Source organism: Pelmatolapia mariae, linkage group LG9, assembly GCF_036321145.2.
Source record: "Pelmatolapia mariae isolate MD_Pm_ZW linkage group LG9, Pm_UMD_F_2, whole genome shotgun sequence".
NCBI lineage: Eukaryota > Metazoa > Chordata > Actinopteri > Cichliformes > Cichlidae > Pelmatolapia > Pelmatolapia mariae.
Genome location: NC_086235.1, coordinates 9,710,932 through 9,734,095, shown reverse-complemented (window position 1 = coordinate 9,734,095; position 23,164 = coordinate 9,710,932). Strand labels below are relative to the sequence as shown.

Below are 23,164 nucleotides of genomic sequence, written 5' to 3'. Positions count from 1 at the left end.
CATGCAAAGCTACTCTAGTCTACTCAGGTCCATGGATAGAAATAAGGAGCAGTAAATGAGCTGAATAGAGCCACTTTAGAAACCACTTCATGCTGGCAGTAATACAGAAAACATTGTTTTCTTTTCTTTTTTACAAGGTGTCTCACTCTTGGTTGGCATTTTCTGTTCTTCCTTTGGTTTTTGTGTGCCAAATATCCAGTTGTAGGCAAAGCCCCTTTTGTTTAGCCCTTACATTCAGATTTATTACATGTAAATTGTAAACCTTGTACAGCCAAGTGATTAAAGTGAAAGGTTTGCAGTTCTGGCTGCTGGTTTTATTGGTAAGTCCAGGATGTCCAACAAAGTAATTTCTGAAATCTCAGACAATAAAGCAACAGAATAACTATATAGCAGTAGTTTATAATAAGCTTCAATGGGCCATTTTTTATGGGAGGACAGTCTCTTCCTGTAATGGCAATAACAATAAGAATATATTTTTAAACTAAATCAGAGCTTTGGACTGAGGGACAATGGGAGAAAGAAACAGAGGAGAAGAGACAAAGAGAGTGAGGAAAATGAGGCCAGAAGGGAGTGAAAGACGAAGTTTGGAAGGCGACTGAGGCAGGAGGGAGTAACTTTGTGGGGGAGTCGGTCAGCTCTCCCCTTCGTATCCCTATCAAAACTTGGCTGCCATTCAGAACTACACTCAGACTGTGAGCTTGGGCCTGTATTAATCATAATGTGGGGATTAAATCCTCTATATCACGCTATGGGGCCTTGAAGGTTGTTCTTTAAAGGTAAAGATTTATTTTTGGGCTGAGACGTATTTTTTTGCTTAAGGTTAGCAATAAGGTTGGGGTCAGACATGCCGTCCCTCTGGTGAAATCTTTAGAGGCTGAATATGAGTCAATCTAACCTCCTCTTTAATGACTAAGTTGTGTCTCTGTGTCAACATTTACTTCTTTGTCTCGCCTACAGCCTTGATGGACCTTTTCTCTGCACTCTCTATCACGCCACACGGCTTACAGACGCCATTACCCCCAGCAGACCCTGCAGACTTAGCCACGGAGCTGAGTGAAACCTAACCGGGGAGCGCGTCTCCCAAGGGGGCGGTGGGGCGTGAAGTCAGATTGAGGCCAGATGTTGCAGACGCAGAAATGAGCCAGCAGGACCAGGATCCATTTATAGGCTCAGCCCGCCTTATTGCACAACAATGTATTGATAATTACATCACCAGAGCTGCTCTCTGACTGCGACATTAGAGCGAGAACAACCCCAGTGATTCCACTGTATAAGCTTTCTAACGCAGGTATTTTCATTCTCTATCTTTATAAATACTCTCCTTGAGCTCGAAAATGCCTGGGCGGTCAATCTAAAAATACGTTGACATTTTTTCAGTCACAAGGGACAAGCAACAAAAAATTGTGAACATGTTTATAGCTCCAGAAAATGATGAAATGTCCAAATACTGGAAATACTTGGAGATGTAAGCTTTGGGGATTTTTATTCTCTAAAGTCTAAAGTCTATTGAATGGTAAAGATATTTTTGGTCTACTTTAGAAGTTGTAACTCCGATTGCTACAACACCACAGAGAGCTGGTTTCAAATATTTAGTGTAAAAGTGTTTTTTGCTTGTTTGTTTTTTAAGCTCATTGCAGAGATTTGAAATGTTCCCATAAAAAACTGAGAGCAAAAAATTGAAAACTGTTGTCAAAATATCACCTTTAAAGCTGGCAGAAAGGGAAAAGTTGACGCTTTTATAGAAGCAGATGAAGTGGAAACAGTGCTTTGTACACATCTTATCATAATGTACTTAAAGCATTTGACCCACTCATTCTTCCACATATCTACAAGGAGTCTGTAACCTTCCTCAAACTGAAGCTTGGGGCGAGGATAAATGTTATATTTACATAATGTTTTCCAAATGGTTTCCATTGTTTGAGGTTTAACTGGCATTCTTTCAATTTTGAGTCCTTGTTTCAACTTGTTCAACTTCTTCCTCTGCACTGATTTAAGAGCACTGCCAAAGTCATTATCCCAAAGAAACAACTGCTAATATTTGACGAAAAGAAACCTGCAGTGATTAGCGTTTTAGTTTGTCAGATTTTCAGAAAATATTTTTACCACATGTGTCACATTTAAGAGAAACATGACTACTGATGTTGGTCAAAGGCCTGTATGGGTAAAATGTGTGAGATGCATTTCTGCTGCAGCTGTCCTGCTCGGGGGTCTAACTAAGGGTTTCTGTCTGATTCCTGCACAAAAATAACTTCTAATGAATGAAATGTCAACACTTTGAAAAATGGAATAAGACTTCATAGGTGATCAACTCTTTTACGATACTGTTTTACTATTCTGATTATTTTTAATTTGATATATTAGAATTAACAGCAATGTGACATCTATGCGCAGATATCAGTGGGGTAAAACCCTCGTGCGTGCCTGGAGTGATGTGAAGGTTATGGGCTGCTGGGTTACTGTTGTCCTGTAGCGTGATGACACAAATCATCACACTACAGGATAACAGTCATTCTGCTTTAAAAGCAAAGTATTTGACATATAGTTTTGTGATTTTAGAAAAATTTAAAAAATAGGTTTCCACACAGTTACATTATTACATTAAAGCTGTTGTCAAAACCAAGAATGCCAAGATGTTTACTGATATTAGACTTTTCATTTACCTCTGGCAAGAGGTCAGACACTGTTTAATGTTATGCTGCGATATCAAAGTACGATTTCCTTACAGAACCAGCAAATTGAACAACTGACAACTCATGAACGTGAATCAAACTAATTCAAAAATATCATATACATTATAATAATAAAGTTTATTTGTATGCTTTTGTACACTTTTCAAAACCAGTGTCACAATGCACTTCATAGAAATAATTAATAAAAGAACAAACTCAGAGGAAATTATAAAGAAAATTATAAATCAATTAAACTAGGCTGTGCAAGAGTCAAGTGTAACGTCACAATCAGAGTCAAGTTCAATGAGATTGCAAAACTTTATTGAAAAACTTAGAAGTGACATAAAATGTAATCGCAAAAACAATAAGATGGAGATAAAGTTTAGTTTTTAAAGTAATAACCCCAAAGATAAGCTGATGAGTTATCTGTTTATTCTGTTGTGTGTGGAAGTTATTTTGACCCGGAAGAAATTGAATAGAAGGTGGAATCAACACTGAAAATAAAACCTCTCATATGCGATAACGTCTTATCCTGCATGGTGATATTCCCCTTAACAGTGGACCCAAAATGTTGTTGAGGTTTGTCAATCAGTGGTCCCAATGCTTCTTTCTTTTGTACCATTTTGCTTGCTTTCTATAGAAACTAGTATATCTGCTGTGATTCTGATGCTTGAAGCTGGTGATAGGAAAAAAAAACAGATTTTGGCTTAGATTGTGACACTTGGAGTTGATGTACAACCGATTTGGTTTCAGTTTTTAACAGACCTCAGTGTTTTTTACAGTCTTGAAAAATTCATGTGGATATCTCCTGTAGTTAGGAAGTTATGAGGGCTCAAATATTGTGGAAAAAAATATGAATTAAACATTTCAACCCACTGCTCTGTACTTTGAAGGCTGTAACTCTGAAAACATTAATTTCATCAAAGTAAAAGTTGATTTGGAGGGGTTCAGGTGGGAATTTATTCCAGATTGGGTTTGATACATAAGTGTGAACGGCGTTGTATATGCAACACATTATACTGTACGGAGTTATACAAAGTTTGAATGTCTTTTATTCATAGCCAACACATGCTATAAGTGTGGTGTATTGCCCACAGATGAGAAACACATTAAAAATCAACCTTCACATTGATTTTTCAAGATTCTGAAACTCCGTTGAAGGGTTTGGAACGCCATTCCTGCAAAAGATATTCACTTGGTGTTTTGATGTTGGTGTTGATCCAAGATCTCCCATAGGTGTTAAATTTGGTTGAGATCTATTAACTGTGAAAGCCGTAGCAGATGATTCACATCATTTTTCATAATAATCAAATCATCCACTGACCCCATGTGCCCTATAAAAACGAACACTGTCATGCTGGAAGAGACCACTCCCAGCAGGATCGAAATGTGTCATCATAGGATAAAAATGATCATCCCAATCGAGTTTGTAATTGCAGAAAAACCTTTCCTCTGAGGGGACAACTAGACCGAGTGAGCAAAATGACCATCACAAAAACACCAGATCCCCTCTCTGCATTTTCAAGGTTGAACATTAAACCTTTTCCTTTAATTCGTCTCTGCATCGCAGAATCGCAGCACATCCCACAGCTATATACAATTTAAACTCAAGCCAGGAAGCAAAAAATGAACTCTATCACTGAGACGCCCAAAACTTGGCTTTTAGCCGCCATTGTTTGAAGGTTAAATGTCAGTGCAGCTATTTTTTCTGTAAAGTTGGGCAGCAGCTGTCTTTCTTTCATACCGACTTCATCATTTAACCTCAAATTCCTTCCATCCGACTTTATCCTTCAACGCAGAGGCATGTTCAACGCATGAACATCAAAACCCTGTACACTTCCAAGAAAGTGCAATCATTCAAAGTGTTCTCATCATTTATTTGCTCCAAAGGAGAAAATATGTCCAAAAATAGGCAATAAGGTTCAACACCTTCAGTGAAAAATATAAGGTACCAGGCAATTATATTTTCAGATCATTTTTCACCCTTTGTAGTTCTAAAAAGCCCTTTTTTCAATCCTCAACTCCAACAGAAACAAGATGGATTTATGGTCCATGACAATATGTAGAGACATTTTGAACTAAAACAGAGAACGCTGGGAAAGTCTGCTAACTATACAACCTGACACATATCTTCAGGTGGTCGGAGTCTTTGAAGTAAACTCTAAGTTATGATTTTCTCCTGAGAATGCCCCTTTTTTTAACTGAAATCAGAAGGCTGTTGTTCATTGATGCAAAACATATCTGTTGCTCAGGCTGCAAGCAGCGATCATGGGCCCTTGCACCTTGTTGCGTGTCGGGGCACGCTGCAGTCGATGGGCTTTATTGAAGGCATGTATTCAGGTCTGGACTATTACAGGATGTTACAAAGGAGTTACAAATCTCTTAGAAAACACCTAGTTAAAAATACGCTTCATGTTGCTGCACATCATGTGTAAAACAAGACTTAACTTTATCCTGTCCTCCAAAGGCTGTCTTTCTTGTTGCTAGAATACTCATGCTGCCAGAACTTTCATCAAGCATGAGAATATTGGGATAGACTGAGTGATACTTCCAATTTCAGGCAAAATTCCCCTTGAAATTTACTATGGCACCACAGACCAAACACGGCATTCAAAAAGTCAAAAGGTTTGCAATTTAGATTATGGTGAGACTGAACATATTTGATGTTGACACGGTTGATTTCTCCAGGAATCTGCTGGAACACAAAGTCTATAAACAGCTGGGATGTTGCCACAGTTGCACAACAAAATCAGAACAGCAGTTTTTGCAGAATTTTGCATATTGAGCTCCCTGCAGGGCAGAATTCTTTTAAAACACAAGATGTTTTTTGAGCTTTTGAGAAAGTCTCTTCTTCTTCTTTCATATTGGCTCTGGTTTCAGTCTTACATTACTGGCAGAACACAATATGTCGCCTAAAAATGCTTATGTTCCTCTGTTTCAGTCAACCAAGGAGTTCTTCAAGGATCTATTGGGACCTCTTCCTTTCATCACTTTCAGTTTCCACTGCTATGCTGATGACATACAGTTGTCAGTACTCCCATTTGTTCCTTACCAGCTGCTTGGGAGAAATCAAAAACAGGATCTCAAACAGTTTTCTAAAACTGATCAACAATAAAACTGAACTGGTTATGGCTCTCAAATCACTGCTTCAAAAAGTTGCCCATCTGTACTTTAACATTGATGGATGATATATTTCACCATCTCCAGAGGTCCGCAACCTGCTTGTCATATCCTGGATTCCACCCAGTTATTCTCACCCCATATTAAATCCATCTGTAACTCTGCCTTCTACCAACTAAAGAACATCTCCAGACTCCAGCCAAAGCGCTCAGACTCTGCAGCTGAAACCTTTGTTCCTGCTTGTTTGGTCTCCCTATCAAACCCTGCATATAAAACATGTTTCTCATATAAAATCCTTCTCCTCACCTATAAAGCCCTACATGCATGTGCTCCACAGTATTTATCTGACCTTCTCCTCCCTTACTCCCCATTTTAAATTCTGTATTTCAAAGATAAAGGCTTACTCTCCATCTCTCACACCAGACTGCAGTCCTTTGGGGACAGAGCCTTTACTGCTGCTGCTTCCATTCTCTGAACACAGCCTAGTCTGTGAGATCCGCAATGACCCATTGTAGATCTCGGAGACTAGGCTGTGTTCAGAGTGGACATTTTTCTGGACATTTTTAAAAACAATTAAAATGCCACGTATTTGCTGAGGCCTTTGAGTATGTGCTATGTACATATGAGTTATTAAGTTTTTAGGGTGGTTGATGTTTCATGGTAAAAACATATAAAATTACAAATTACATGCCCTTCAATAAAAACTCAAAGGTTTGAAACAAAAGCGTCACAAACATCCTATAAGAATAAACTGACCAAATATGGTAATGTGATACATTTTCTGTGAGGAGTTTGGTGAAAGTAAAAAGCCTGTAAATAGTAAAAATGGCACCATAATAACACAGTAAATTTAAAATGACTGACATCATTTTAGGTTTATGTTGTGGTCCCTTAACCTCCCTGGCTTCTGCTCCAGCTTCTATCTACATGTGTTTTTGCTCTGCTCCTTGCTTTGCGGATTTTGACCCTCTGTTCCCTGTGCACAGGTTCCTGGATTTCCTCCACCATTGTGGTGGGTGTGACCTTGAGCGTGAGAGTGAGAAAACTGCACATAGTGGATATTTGGACCGCTTTGCATTGGACCCCCCTCCCTGGAGCACCATTCCCTGTTTGCACATTTGCAATAGCTTCTTCACTGTAAATAAATGCACTGAACTGAGCTCTCCCGAGTGTGCACCTGACTCTAACAGTCCATTAGTCTTGACAGTTCAAGGTGATGATACAAGAGTCTTTTTTCATATGTGTGGCTACAGAATTTCATACATGCAACTTATCAGGAATAATAAATACAGGGTAGAATGGACAGTGCCGGCATTAAAACCTGCACCACAGAGTCTTTGGTCAATAAAAAGTCAAAAGCTTCCCAACCTGCTTTAAACCTTTCCTATACGATGACCTGATCAACCTTCTGCACAGGGTTTTTCTTGGTTTGTTTTTACGTATAAGGCCTGTAAATGTCAGTAATTACACAGTAAATTCAGTTTTCTGTTGGATTTCGGGTATGTCTGCAAGAAGTTGTTTTGCTCATCTTGGGATATTATATGCAGCCAAAGAATTTCATGCACGCTGATCCCTTCAGATGGAACTCCTAAGCATGTGCTTTGGAGTTAAAACTTCGGTATTGTTTCTCTCTGAAATTTGCTACAGCACCCTGGATCCTGTAGCAAAAGTTTAAACTTTTAGAATATTAAAGATAAGAATGACAAAATATTATCTAAATCTGACCATTTTCCAAGAAGGAGTTCATTGAAGGACAAAGCTTAAAGTGCTAAAAAATGATGCCAAAATGTGACACTTGGATCAGGTATCAATCCAAAACTTACTGAAAGACCTGAATCTCAAAAAAAGTCTCAAAATGTCTTAAAATCTTAACAAATGACAAAATAACAAATGGACAATTTATTCATTCTACTCCTGTGTTGTTCGCTGTTTACAGCATTAACATAGCACGGAGGAAGCTAACTACAAAGGACCAGCAGTTTGGAGGCTGTAAAGAGTTTTGACCTCAACACAAACTGTGGTCAAGCACACTGAAATGACTGAAAACCTCCTACATTTTTTTTCCCTGTTGGCTTCTTTGTCTCTCTTGCTCTCACTCGTTCAGCGTAATACTTGTTGGAAGAGATATTACATTACATTGTTGTTGTCAACTCAATTAATATGATTTCACCTCACCTCTTGCCAAGTGTGATGCTTGTGCATGTCTGAGCAGTAAAAGGAGGTGCCACAGAGGATACAGTTCAAGTGTAAAATGACAGCAGCAAGTAGTAAAGACTCACAATGAGTTGAAATGACACAGCAGGTGAATAACAAATATGCTTATTTTAGTTTGTATTTGTTATTGTACTAATTAATACACTTTATTCAGTCATACAGTTAGATACCATTTGTTATGTAAGGCATGACTGCTGAATTAATGCTCTTCCTCTTCCTTATGGAAAGGAACACAGCTTATTAACAGCTTATTAACTTGACACCAGGCAGCAGGAAAAACTTGAAACTAGAAAAAGTTAATCCCCAAATCAAAAGTTAAGTGGCCGATACACACATATGACCCCTTACATCTGAACTCCTGCTCTTTTAAAAAAAAATAAAAGATACAATTCATTTAGGATACTAATGATAAACACAGCTGTTCCATTGTTGCCCTGGACCCCAAAATCATAAAGATTTAATACAAGTGGTGAAATCATTCGTTTAGGTTAGCCTCCACAAACTCTCTATGAAAGTCCTGTGCATTCCAAAATCCAACTGCTGAGCTATTCTGAGCATGTTTCAGAACATGATCTCTGGTCATGTCAAAGGCATTTTTCTCACAGTAAAACTCGGAGCAGAGATCTATAGCAACGATATGAGAGTTCACAATAAACTAGAAGGCTATCTGTGTTTTTTCAGCGCAGAAATGAAACAATAATCCCTGCAGCACAAATCTCAAAGAGGGAAAAGCTCTTGTTCTTCAGGCCCGGCCCCGCCTCCTCCTCCTCCTCCTGCTTGCAGGGGACAGAGAGGGTAGAAGTTAAGCAGTCAGCTCTCTGCCATTGTTCTTGTTCTGGACGTCTGCGAACGGGACGGGTGGCGCTGGTCGGGTACCGGACGGCAGTCTGTCGTTATGACGGGCTCCGGTCCGAAGCTCGGGGTCCTGCTGCTGGTGGCGGTTCTGCTGCAGACTGTGGTCGTCACCATCACCGTGCTGCACTTCACAACGGCTCTCAACTCGGTAAGGAAGAATTTAAAGTTCGGGCAGAAGAGTCAGGGACGCGCGGAGGCTTTTACGCATGGCCGTGCTTTGCGCACAGCGAGGCGGGGGCAAAGTTGATGCAGCCGCGTGTTACTTCATTTTGCTGCTGACTTAATTAGAGTTTTAATGCGCAGTTGAGCGGTGACAAGTTCTGGAGCAAACCACTTTAATTAGTTTTGCGCTCTGGTGTTGCTGCTGCGCTCCAAAGAACATATAGCCCACTTTTAATTTCTTTTTCTTTTTTTCTTTTCTTTTACACATTGTAATGCAGGTCACTTATGTTGCTCTGGAGTTAGGTTTGCACAATGCAATGTCACGCAAACATACACACCTTGTTTTTCTCTGCAGCTGCAAACGTAGAACAGAGAACAAGGAAGTTAAAAAGAAAAGCAGCAGGAGAGGTGGCCTGCAGATAATTTTACGATCATCTGTGACAGTCTGGAAGAGTTTGTACAGACCTATGCGCCTGAATTTTTGCGAGTGTGATTGTGCTGCCCTGACTGCACTTTTGGTGAAGTACATCTGAGAGTCCTCTGCTCAGATGGATTCAGTCCAGTACAACTCTCAGCCTTTGTTTACAGTAATCAATCATTAACCCAGAGATGAGATGCAGCAGCGATATGTGGAAAATGAAACTTAAACACATGACAAGGAAGGAAAGGGATGCATGCCAGGAAATTATGATGACTCAGGTTCTAAAGCCAACTCTTTAGACAGTAATTGTTTTAGTGTGGACAATGGGCATTTTTCTACAAAAAAAACGAGAAAGAAAAATTGGTGCAATAAAGTTAACATCAGCATGTAAAATTATGTATTTAAAGCGAACAGACCTTGAAAACAACTTTTGGTTTTGCTGGCAAATGAAATGAAACCAGAGAGACCGTCAGGTGTGTCAGGAATGTTTGATGGGAAAATAAAGAGACATTGCTCCACTTGTTCCATTCTATTCTTCATACCTTCACTCTTCGCAGATAAAGGAGACTTTTGCCAGGAGCAGTGTCTCCTGTTTGACGGGCACTGACCTGCAGAGCATCACGGATGTGCGAGGGGATCTATGCTGGCAGGTCACTCAGCAGGTTCACCTCCTCATCGAGAAGGTACAGTATCACGAGGAATTATCGCTTATTTTTACCTCTCAGAACTTAACTGACCTATAAAATCCACAAACTGTATGTAAACAATGAATGCAGCCACTGTGGCATTACTTTGAAATTAAATTAAAACTGTGAAAGAAATCAGGGTGCTTACTTTAAAGCTACAGTCTAAATTAATAGGGAGAAAGAGTCTTAACTTTAAGCTGTCAGTGGGATGTAAAAACATGTAGAGAATAAGCAGCAAATCTGATAAAACCCTCTTATAATGTTTGGCTACTTTGCCCCGAAATGAGGTTTAACACTAAAACCTCATAAGGGGATCATTTTGACCTCATCCTGCAGGAATACCAGTGATGCAAATAAGCATTTCTTAAGTTCATTTTCATTGAAATTTTAAAATTATGTTACAGATTTGACAAAACCAGTCTTTAAGATGAAGTTGTGAGAGTTTTGCTAGTATTACAAATAACTAACTTCACTAATAAACAAGCAACATAACAGCTAACACATCTAAATAATTTCATTATTGTAGAAGAAGAACGTCACTGAAACGTCTAAGAGAAATGTTGTTAGTTATGCTAAAATAAACAGGGTATAAACACAGTGTGTTCATTGTAAAAACATTTTAAAACTAAACCTCAAAGTTGGTTACAAAGTAATATAAACATTTTAACAGATTCATTATTGTAGACGTTTGACACACACTCCAGATCCCCACACTGACTACACGATGAGTAAACCAGTATTAGGAAAAGTGATGAAATGTTATCATTCGTTCATTAGAGTGCCGACACAAACAGCAACTCAACATATGCTGAATACGCGCCATGTTTATGCACACTATGGATACAGGAAGCCAAGAAAAAGTAAGAAGACACTTAAATGCAACTTTATATTTAACCAACAGAGAGCTGTCTGCTACCACACAGCAGAAACCGCCTCTCCTATTCACATGCACAGCAACTTGATTGGCTTTTAACTTGCTGCTCTGAATATAATGCCTCTGACGTCACCTGCTTCTTTCTAAAAGCCTCTTCTGAAGCCTCAGTGATAGCACTTTGGCTGATGCCATACTGTTGTTGTTGTTGTTGCTGCATCCATAGACTGTTTAGTTGTAACCTACAGACACATATATCAGATAATTAGTACTTAGAAATAGTGATAAAATACCAAAGAAGAGACAAAGACTTACTGGAAAAGCTGTTGGTATCCAGAATCCACATATTAGCAGAGAGCTACAGGCTACCTGTCACTCATCAGATGCGCAGCCTTAATAAACTTCAAATAATTCAGGTCTCATACAGCTACTATGAAGGGTTCAATTAGTCACTAGAATCAAAACCGTTTTCAGTAAACCTGTTTATTTCTGCTGTGAAGGTGTACATGTTAAACCTGGGAGTCACTGGGGGGGATTGACTCGCTTTAGAGTCAGCCTCAAGTGGTCATTAGAGGATCTGCAGCTTCTGGCAGCTCAGAGTTGCTTTCATGTTTCAGCTGCAGAGTTTTTCCGCTTGGTAAAATCTGAAAATGAGCTGTGCATATCGGTTTCAGCCGATCTCTATTAATGACTCGAATGATTTGGCCAGCTGCTGAGATTTCAAAACTTAATTTCTTCTCCTTCACTGCACTGCATCAAAAACTCCCCACCCACAGGGCTTTGGAGACATTGCTAACCTCCTACACTCCTCCCAGCTGCAAAGTCTGAAAAATGCTTACAAAGCAAATGCTGAAGAAGGTTTATTGTTATTTTTTATTCCGCTGTCCCTTATTTAATGGAACTCCGCACAGCTGGGAGTTTTACTCTTGATGATAAACACAAGAGGGGCACCACGGGAGAGCAGGAGTACGACTAAAAAAACAAGGCTTCTGTTTAACAGGGCTCCATTGTTATCCTAAAACTATTAATTTATTGTTTTCCATGGGATTCATTGGCAGAAAGAAAAATGTAGAATAAAGGCAGCTTTATCTCTTAAACTCAAAGAGGGGTCATTATTATTATCATTATTAGGGGCTTCCTGTGGATATTCGCTGAAGAAAGAAAAACTGAAATGATCCAAATCACTGCCTGCGGATGCACAATGAACTCCTTCATAGCTGGAGATGTGATGTGATCCTGTGTGGTTTAATCAGCACAGGAATGCATTCACCTGCCCTGCACTGACACACACACACACACACACACACACACACACACACACACACACACACACACACACACACACACACACACACACAGCAAACATATTCATTTTCTTTTGCTTGCTATTTGTGCACATTGTTTGTTTTCGTTCCCTTCTCTCCTCCTCTGACTTTGCTGCTCTGCTAAATACTTCAAGTTGGATTTTTTCCGATTCCGCTGGTTGATTAAATTTAGTTCAGAACATAAACAACACAGAGACGGTCTGATCCAGGACGTTGGTTTGGGTTTTTAAACTCAGAAGGAATCTGAATTTACAGTAGCATTTCCTCTAAAAACACATTCAACAGGCAGGTGAATAGTAAAAACCTAAAAAACACCCATAGCTGCAGATGTGTTGGTGTTATAGCCTATTAGCCATATTAGCACAGAGATTTTGACCAGAAGGTATTACGCAGTAAAGTTTCATAGCGTCAATTAAACCTAATTTAATCATTTTTTTTATACTCACTGGCCACTTTGTTAGGTACACCTGTTGAGCTGCTTGTTAACAAAGATATCTAGTCAGCCAATCACATGGCTGCAACTCAGTGCATTTAGACATGCAGGCAAAGTTCAACCTGATCATCAGAATGGGGAAAAAAGGTGATTTAAGTGACTTTGAAAGGTTGTTGATGCCAGACAGGCTGATCTGAGTGTCTCAGAAACTGCTGACCTGCTGGGATTTTCCCACACAGTCATCTCTTTGGTTTACAGACACTTGTCTGAAAAAGAGGAAATATCCAGTGACAGTGAGTTCTCTGGATGAAAATGCCTCATTGATGCCAGATTGAGCTGAGCTGAAAGGAAGGCGATAGTAACAAACCACTCGTTACAACCAAGGTATGAAGAAGAGCTTCTCTGAACACAGAACATGTCAAAACTTGAAGCAGATGAGCTACAGCAGCAGACGACTCTCCTGTCTGCCTGGTGTGATGAGTCTTAATTTCTGGTGCAACGTTCAGATTGTAGGGTCAGAATTTAATGTAAACAACATAAAACCATTGATAAGTCGTGCCTTGTATAAATAGTTCATCATATAAATGATGGTGTGGGGGGATATTTTTTTGGCACACTGTGGGCCGCTTTGCACCAACTGAGCACCATTTAAACACCACAGTCTGCCTGAATATTGTTGCTCATGTCTTTATGACCACAGCGTACCCATCTTCTGACGGCTCCTTGCAGCAGAGCAATGCACCACGTCACAACACTCAAATCGTGTCTGACTGGTTTCTTGAACACGAGAGATCTCAATCCAGAGCACCTTTGGCACGCTGTGGGAGATTCACATCACGGATGTGCAGCCGAAAAATCGGCAGCAACTGTGTCAATAGGGACCAAAATCCCTGAGGAATGTCTCCATCATCTCATTGAATCTGTGCCGTGAAGAATTAAGGCAGCTCTGAAGTCGAAAGGAGGTTCAACCTGGTACCAACAGTGTATATTTAGCGAAGTGTCCAGCAAAGAAGCTACAAATGTGCTAGCACCAATACCGGCAGGATTTTTCCACTAAGAAGGATTATTTGCATAAAAAAGACATCTTAAGACAATTGATCCTGTAGGAGAAAATGTTTCCGTTTGAACCAAAGCAATGAACCGGCTGACCAGCAGTTTGTCAGACTGACAACCTGCTATTAGTATTCCCATGCTGAAACTATCCAGTGACATCTTGTTTTTAAAGTATGCATGGATCTCTAATCTCCGACACTTATTTCATCTTTTTGGGGATATTCAAATAAGTTACCTGTTATTATGTTCTGATCATCTCTTTGACCGCTAAATAATCATTAAATGATGTCTTATCTCTTTTCTCAGATTCTTTCAGAAAGCCTCTTCTTTTTTTCTTTTAAAACACATTTCTGCAGCTGAGCTAAACTGTCCAGAACCATTATTTAGAAAATGGTTTTAGTTGGTTTGGCAGTAGTTTCCAATTAATTGGCAAAAGAAATGAAAAACACGAGGAAATTGGAGACGGGTCGTTTCCAGGAAAGAATCCGTTGCCAACGTTAACATGAAGACTCCTTTTTATTCAAAGGAGCAAGTCTCCTGATCTGATGTCAGCACATTTACAGGGTCAAAGTTAGATAAGACGCTACTTGGCAGGTCTGCGGTATGAGCTGATGGCCCCGCTCGGCAGATAAAGTGGTGAAAGGTTATTACTATGTTTAATGTTACAGACATATTACTCAAAAATCTTACTTTACCACTGTTTTTCCTACAGTCATTGTCTCAGCAGAGGCAGAGACAGAGGCTGAGGCAGAATTCGTCGGAAGTGAAAGGTGAGAAAGCAAAACCGAAACATGCAAACATCTGACCTATGACCTACTAAATACTGATCTATCCTCTGATCGGACTTTTCTGGGTGTATTTTCCATCCTTTCCTTTATGTTAGATGAAGTCTCCCAGGTGCTGCTCTCTCTCTCTCGCCCCAAAGTTGCCGCTCATGTCACGGGCAGCTTTGTCCCCAAACTGGAGCGAGCAGGAGGAGGTGAGTGCTGCTGAAAGTGACCACTAGGCGGATTGCGTTAGAGCAAAATTTAAACAGCATGCACAGGGTGACCTTTCAATTTAAAAAGGACCTCTGTATTTTTATTCTTGGACTCTACTAGCCTAGCTTTGCATGAGTTACACTTCAAAATAAGCCAGATCCCCTGTCTTAAACAAACTGTTTGCCCCTTTAAGCCAACTTTCTTCTTATTGAATGCCCCTCATTAACAAAATTTGGACAGCAGTTGGGTGCGGCTTCTGGGCCTAAGATGACCACATTAGGGATATCCCCTCTCACTGACATCATAGAGATTTATGAGTAGAACAAACTCCCAAAACTGAGAGTTTTTGGCTCTGAATGATTACTTTTACATATCCTGACCTCATTATTAGGAGTCTTTAAAACAAACTGTTGAACTCCACCACCTTTAAAATGAAGTTTTTGCTGTCATCACATTTGATTGCATAACAGAATCTGATGTTGTCCACTTGCCTTACTTCCTCAGCTCCAGTCTTTGCTGGGCGGCGCGTTTATGGCCAGAAGATCTCATGGTGGGAGGGCCGTAAGGGGCTGGCCTTCCTCCAGGACGTCCAGCTGGTGGATGGAGAGCTGGTGGTGTCGCAGCCGGGCCTCTACTACGTCTACGCCCAGACTTACTTCAGACACAGCCACCTGGGGGAGGATGGAGAGGACAGCGAGGAGGTGGAGGATAGGGGGAAACCTCTGCTGCAGTACATCTATAAGAAGGTGAGAGACACATTCATAAACTAACTTATCACTTTTTGTTCTTTCACTCGTCTAGTGTTGTAAATATTTGGTTTGACCTGTACTCATACATCAGTCAAATTATTCATTTTGGCGATAAAACAAAACTCCTCCTGCATGAATTAAATCCAGCTTGTCTTGACCTATCTGCACATTTATTTGTAATCTTTTAGTGTTTGTTGCACAGAACATCGCAGACTGTTGAGTCACTGGGGTGGGGGTGTGTTAGGATGGTGTCTGACTAGTAAAATATGATGACTAATAAGCATTCAGACAGAATTGCTGTAAATATCGAGTAACCTTTGGCTTCTGCTTTGTCAGCTAAAACTTCAATTAAAGGGGACATATTTTACCCATAAAAATGAAAAAGAGCCATTTTTCTAGCATTATGTTTGTGTATTAATGGGCATTCAAATCCATTGTGCTTTTTATTTTTGGCTCAAAAATGAATTAAAATAAAAATGTCGAAGACGGAGCCCACTGGGGCATCCAGTCTGGTGGAGGAGGATGTAATAGTTGGGCTTTGTGTGAGGATTGTGTCGCAAGTTTTAAAGCTGATGAGTTCATGAGAGTGTTTGTTCAAACTGTTAATTTCTGCCAATTCAGAATTCTGAATCATTGTTCGGAGTCTTTAGAGTCCTTCTGAAAAAGACATTACAGATGCCCTGTCATAACAAACCAAATTAAGGAGGTTGAGCCGAGGATCTGCACTGATGCTTCTCCGTTATTTATGACAATAGTCTTTCTTGTAGTGACTGTGGAGACTGTGGAAGTGGAAAAACATGCTGAACTTATTGTCACAATTTCTTAAGGCATCCCGGGCCGTGTGCCATCTGTTTGTAAATGGATGTTTTATTAAATGTAAATGTTGGACTTCACTAGTTTAACAGTGGTCATGCTTGATGTTTGCAGGTATGTGACAGTAACCAGTCACTCACCAGGCAAGCTGCAGCTGATTAGCATTAGCCAAATTAGCTGCCTCAACTATCACCTGACCAACTTCCACTTGAGTTTTTTGCTGAACGACCAAGCGAAAACCTCTGGTGCTGAAATGATACTGTGTAGTACAGGCCATCAAAGAAGTCTGTGTTAAAGTTTTTCTGAGTAATATTCTTGTTTTTTATTAGTGAGCATTTAGAAACCAGCCACTGAAGGGCCATATGCCAGTGTACTTCTAGTTATGATCTCAAGCCCAGATAAATTTTCAGGGTTCTGTCAGGAAAAGCATCTAGGGTAAAATATTTGCAAAATCAAACACGAGCGAGATTTACACGTTGGATCGGTAGGGTCCCAGTTTAACCTCGACTGACTCCAGTATTCTCGGACAACAGGGTAGCGGTGGAAACTGTGCTAATGCTAGCCGAGGACAAAGAAATGGGAAAGGGGGAAGGAGTGTTAGCAGGCAGTGAGAGAGAAAAAAGGCAGGAGTGTACACAAAGTTACAGAAGCAGAGTTGAGGTGGTTTGTTAGAGGGACAGTGGATACTGAATGTGGAGCTTGAAGGAAAAAGGAAGACCACAAAAAAGGTTCATGGATCTAGTGAGATGGACCTGCAGTGGGTTTCTGTGACAGGGCAGGGTGCTAGGGATAGGCTGAGCTGGAGGCAGATGATCTGCTGTGGTGTTCTTTAAAAGGACAAAAGAAGAAGATTTAATCAGCAGGTATCTGTGTGATGCACCAGTACAATTTATTTGTAATTGTGATGTGTACACAGTCTGCACAAGTGTCCATCTTGCACAACTTTTGATATGATTCACAGGCAGTAGCGCTGGCACTTTAAAACTTTAGCTTTTCTCAGCTCTTTAAACAACTGGTTTCAGTTTGACAACCTCATATTACACCTTTCAAAGTGAATGAGAACTGAAATGTGTACGTGTGAAAACTGTATTAGACCAAAAGAAATTATTGATGTGTTTATTAGTTTATGTGAAATGGATTTAGTGATGGGTAAACATTTCCAGATATCACTGACAGCACATAAGCAGATGTATGAAAAAAACTGTTATGAATAAGTAAAATGCTGCCAAACATTTTAAGGTCAGTGCTCATGGAGCACATGGATTGGGTTCTTCTTTGTGTTTTGCTTTGTTTTTCTGAGCCGAGATTATAATTGAAATTGATTTGTTTTGTCCTGCAAAAGACAGATTCTTGGACCAGAGTATGATTGAGAAACTTGTAAACATCTCCCAAGAAAGCTTTCGTTAATACAAAATCTAGGAGTTTTCTGATCATAAGCAGTGACAGCTCGCTGACAGCTGATTGGTTGCTTCTCTTCTCTGTGGTTGAGACTCAAACATGAAATCAAAATTTGTAATTCCTGCCTTTACGCCACCTTTGAAGCACTCATTCTTTAGCACTTCTAACATATCGCATTTCTCTCACCTGCTTTTCTCCCAACAGATGAGCTCATACCCGGCTCCCATCCTGCTGATGAAAACAAGCCGCACTTCCTGCTGGTCCCGAGGTTCCCAGTACTCTCTTCACTCCGCCCACCAGGGGGGGCTGTTCCCGCTCACTACCGGCGACCGCCTGTTCGTCACGGTGACAAATGCATCTGCTGTGGACATGGACGAGGAGACCAGCTTCTTCGGTGCATTTCTGATCAGCTAGAGTAGCAGGTCCTGGACTGGGCATCTCGGGTTTTGCCTGATGAAATAGCTTAATGATGCTACCATGCTGTAATGATGAGCGTGGTAGCATCTAGACTTCTCCTAGAGTTTAAAACTATAAAAGTCAAGGAGAAGTCAAACAACTTTTACGACACTGGTTCTCTGGGGGGAGAAAACACTGATGTGGCTGTGCATGAGTGCTTATCAAACCAAACAGACTTTTGTATTCGAGTGTCTTAAAGTAAGTGTGGACTGGACTTTCCAGGGGTGTAGTTTTTTTGACAAACATCTCTTTAAGGTGGAAGTACAGTTTTTAAGGATATGTAGGCCCAAAAGCAATTTTAATATCCAACTAGGCATCTAATGCCTAATTCATAGCTCTGGACGCAATATCCAACCTAGATCTTCAGCAAAATATAGACTACTTGTTGCACAAACAGTTTAATTTCTTGTTGTGTCATCTACAATCTGTGTGGAGAGCAAAAGGAGGATTCAATTTGCTAAAATGCAATCTAGAAAGGAGTTCCTAAACTAATCCACGGGCTACACCGGAATACCCCCAAAATTACGCGCATCTCCAGAGGCTTAAACAACAGACTAGCTGAAATCTTGGATAGGTAGGTCTCAATGTCACACTGAGATGCAAACCTGCAGATCAACTCTTACAGCCTACTACACACCCTGAGGCAAATGTAATGTAGGGCATGCATTTTAAACTGCTTCAGCCCAGTTGCTCCACACCTGCAAGCCACTTTGTAGCCCACCTTCACCTACCGCCTCTTTTTCTTTCTTCTCTGCAGGGTCTTGCTGCCGCTGCAGAGGTCCCAGAGCAGAGTCATGTAGCCAAAAGTAAATTAGTGCAGATGGAAGTAATGTTTTGCCATAGTGGTCTTGCCTGGGGTAGATTTAACTGATAGACAATTTGGCTGTGAAGTGGCTGTGCAACACAAATATCCACAGGAAGGTTTGCCAAAGACCGAGAGTTTGTCAAACTTTTATTCTTTGTTCAGCACGACTGCTGCTGTCCAAAGCAGTCGTGCCTAAAACCACCAAAAGTTGGAACCATTGAAACTGCCTGTGTTGCCTGAACAGGCTTCCAGTCCATCAGGGGGCTAGCACAAAGAATCAGAGCTTTAACGCTTATATCCAAGCCTATGACTAATTTAGAAACACTAAGAAACCTGTACGTTTTTGGACTGAGGGAGAAAACTGGACCACCTGGAGAAAAGTCCATGGAGGCACAGGAAGAACACAAAAGCTCCACATAAAAGGCCCACCTGACCACAAAGTTTAAACCAAGGAACCATCTTGCTTTGAGGGGACAGTGCTCCCCACCAGGCTTGGATATACCAGTCACAAATAAACAAAAGCAATACCTGCTGCAGTTTTTTTCAGTTCTGCCATTAAGAAATGTTTGTATAAAAGTCATTTGAGTCCACACAGAAATTTTAGGTGTATTCCTGTTTAGAGGTGTAAATGCTGTGCTATATTTTTTTATTTTTATAATAATCATTTAAGTATTGAGTTGGTGAACTCTTTGTTCTTGATATTCCCCCAGTCAGTGGACAAACATGTGGGTAAAAGTATAAACCTTAGAGACAATTTACTGCCTTTCAGATATACTTAATATACCGACCCATCATGTTGACAACCATACTGGGACTATGAAATAGGGCTGCTTACAGTCTATACTTTGTGGTGCATCTGTCTGCACCAGGACCGCAGTCTCGCTTTCTTCTGTCAGACTTCCAGCATTTGGCTCGTCCACTCCAACCTTTCTCCAAGAGGTGCATTGAATGCTCCCTTGCAGTTGGTATTCATGCTATGTTGGATTAACTGCAGATGTGACTTTCAGACTCGGGAAAATGGTCTGCATCTAAACAGCAGAAATATGTTGTTTTCTTGTCTGTGTAGCTCTGCTGCTTTCCACATTGTTGTAGTGAACAACACTGCAGATGCCTTCCAAGGTAATTCAAATTAAAAAGCTGTTTTCACACATGGTCTGCAGCCCCGAACCTTAGCAGACATGACCAGACAGAGGTGCATGATGGAAAACAAATGTTTGAGGCAATCAAATAGGACCGTAGCCTGATTTAACCTTCCAGATCTCTCGTATTAGGTCCCAGTGATTTGTGAGAGCAGAGCAGCTATTGTTTGGTACAGCACTAATGATTGGGCATCAGAAATGAAGAAATTCAATTGTTGAAAAAGGTCTTTATTCAGTCTTTCAAAAGTCTTAAAAATAATAAAGCGTGAGAACAGAATATATAACAAATAAGGTGACCAGGTTTTTCCTGTCTGCTAGCTGTCAGTAAAAACTGGTGGCCAAGTGATTTCAAACTTTATGCGATGGGAATCAAACCAGTGCACTCCCTCACAAGTTCCAGGTCACGTCTACTGTCCTGCCAAGGAAATGTTTGTTTTCATGTGCAACTAGAGCATCAAACAAACCACACAAACAATTTTTTTCTTCCAGTTTTTGCTTGTTTAAAGCAGCTGGCCTCAAATTTCATTCTGTGTGGAATGAAAAATAAAATCCTAATTCTAATTTAAGGTGCAGAAAACCTGGAGAAGTTGCTATAATTAACATCATCATCATCTGCTGATGGCGTGAATGTAAACCCCCTCCAAATATTTACCATTACCACAAAAATGATCAGCTCGATGCTGCTGAACACAAGACTACACCTGGTAATGTAACTTTAAGCAACGAATACTTTTAATCTGGTTATGAATTCAATCTCAAGTATCCCCATTAAAGGTATTTTGTTGTATTCACTGATGGATGCAGCAAGATTTAGTTGAGTTTAACGTGACATAAAGAGACATGAATGCAACATTCACTGTATTACTTATGTAAATAAAACAAAGCACAATCATTTCTCGTAAGTTGTGTTTAAGAACGCGTGTTTAAACTTTTGTAAAGGTGGTTGTTTTAAGTTTTGTTAAGTCTAGTCTTTTGTTAACTCCGGACCAACTTTGATGTAAAAATGTGGTTTCACGTTTGTGTTTTGGGGTTAGTTATTTGTGAAGTGGATCTACTACAAAACAGTCCATGCTATTTTTCCCTTTCACTCCCGATCAGACTGGGACGTTGATGTGAATGAAGCCAGTACCTTAAATTCAGCCTCCATGTAGAAACATCCGCCTGCACTCAGCCCTCTTTGTCCACTTCAGTTTATTTCCCGGAAAGGCATCAAAAACGGACACTCATATTAAGGTTATTAAGAATTAAATTCTTTGCCAGACAATTAAATGTGAATGTAAATAATCCAATTTTTGTGGGTGTAAATATGTGAAATAAAGACTCAATAAAAAAGCTCTTTGGATTTTTGTCCATTGTCTTATGTGAGAGACAGGGCACTGGAGACGAGGGTGAAGCCCAAGCTCTAATCAAAAGCTGAGGTTGGCAAACTGTATGAGTCCAGAAAGTCAGCTCTTAAGGATATAATAAGAAATTCTAGAAAACATCTGCTGAATGGACCAGTATTTATATTGTGCCTTTCTTCTCTGAGCAGTCAAAGTGTTTTCAAAAACAAAACAGTGTTTGAGTTTTTATTCATAAAATATTGAAGATGATTTATTGATTATGAATCATAACTTAATACCACCACGTTTGTGGAAAACCACAAAAGCACACTCAGTAATGTGATGTCAGGCTGCAGCAGCACAGCATGTTCTCTGGTAGCACGAGCAAGCAAGCGGGTTGCAGAAGTCATGGAGGAAGAAGCCTGGGATTAGGAGATTTTTCTTTCTCTAAAGGTCTGAAAACCAAATAAGCTGAGTTACTTTCATCCTCCTCAAAGTTTGAAGGGTTGTTGTTTGTTTGTGGTTATAAATTAAGAGCATTAAATGCTGAAGAGAACAGAAAATTATGCAGTTTAACAAAGAAATGTGAATGCATTAAAGCAGGGAACAAAACAAATAAGCAGCTGAATAAATAAGAAAAAGGTGTGAACGTGTATTATTTGTGATCTACGGGGGGTTAAATCAGTTAAACATGACTCCTTAAAATCACAGATCTATGTGATTTATATGATTTAAATTTGCAAAACTTTTTTAAACGTGGGCACAAATCGTACCTCATGTGAAATACCTGGGGTTATAAATTACATTTTAAATTTAAACAGATGACAAGTGCACGTGTAACCAGGTTTTTTCTCCAAATAAGAAACACGAAAGCAACATCGAAGAGCCCGATATCAGACACAGTCATCAAATCATGCCTCGGGTCTAAAAGCAGGCAAACATAAGAGAACAGAACAATGAGTCAGGCTTTCTGAATAGAATAGAATAGAATAGAATAGAATAGCCCTTTATTGTGATTGTACATGTACAACAAAATAATGGGTGCTTAACACCAACTGCGCAGGAGTAAATTATCAATAGTAAGATAGCAGGAATAAATATCAAACAGAAGAAATATGTACAATCAAGAGGAATATATACAAAACAAGAGAAGGGGGGGGGGGGGGGGGGGGGTCAGACTGATGGTGCAGTTTGATGGTGAGGATGTCTGCAGTGGTGGTGTTGAACATTAAGCTGTAGTCCACGAAGAGCATCCTCACGTAGCTCTTTCTGTTCTCCAGATGGATCTGCGCTCTGTGAAGGGTGATGTGATGCCATCCTCTGTGTACTGACTCTGTAAGCAAACTGGTGGGGGTCGAGGGAGGCGGTAGACAGGCTCTGATGTGCTGAGACACTTTGTGCTCGAAAGGCTTCATGACTACAGACACGAGGGCTATGGTGCTGTAGATAATGAGGCTGTCTATGCCATTTTTTTGGGGGGGGGGGGGATGGGAATGATGGTGGAGGCCTTGCGAAAGGTGGGAATGGTGGCATAAGTCAGGGAGAGGTTGAACAGCCTGGTGAGCATGCCTGCCAGTTGATCGGCGCAAGCTTTTACCACAGCCTCGGGATGCTATCAGAGCTGGCTCGCGGGGTTTACCGTTCTGTCTCCTCCTGACCTCATGTTCCTAGAGGGAAACGGAGGTGTGCTGGG

The 23,164-nt window shown here is 40.3% G+C and overlaps 1 protein-coding gene across 1 annotated transcript; it reads left to right on the top strand.

Annotated features, from left to right (window-relative positions):
- The first annotated feature begins 8,845 nt into the window (after window positions 1–8,845).
- LOC134634806 (tumor necrosis factor ligand superfamily member 10-like) lies at window positions 8,846–21,477 on the top strand. Its single transcript, XM_063484198.2, has 6 exons — window positions 8,846–9,006; window positions 9,999–10,124; window positions 14,522–14,579; window positions 14,693–14,788; window positions 15,294–15,535; window positions 17,954–21,477. Exons 1-6 carry the CDS (start codon window positions 8,899–8,901, stop codon window positions 18,161–18,163), a joined length of 840 nt encoding a protein of 279 aa, XP_063340268.1. The 5' UTR covers window positions 8,846–8,898; the 3' UTR covers window positions 18,164–21,477.
- The last annotated feature ends 1,687 nt before the right edge of the window (window positions 21,478–23,164 follow it).

Excerpts from the sequence above, each read along its gene's own strand:
- LOC134634806 (XM_063484198.2), top strand. The coding sequence starts at position 8,899 with ATGACGGGCTCCGGTCCGAAGCTCGGGGTCCTGCTGCTGGTGGCGGTT. Across the intron at positions 14,580-14,692 it reads GAATTCGTCGGAAGTGAAAG|ATGAAGTCTCCCAGGTGCTG; the intron begins GTGAGAAAGCAA and ends CCTTTATGTTAG. Across the intron at positions 15,536-17,953 it reads TGCAGTACATCTATAAGAAG|ATGAGCTCATACCCGGCTCC; the intron begins GTGAGAGACACA and ends TTCTCCCAACAG.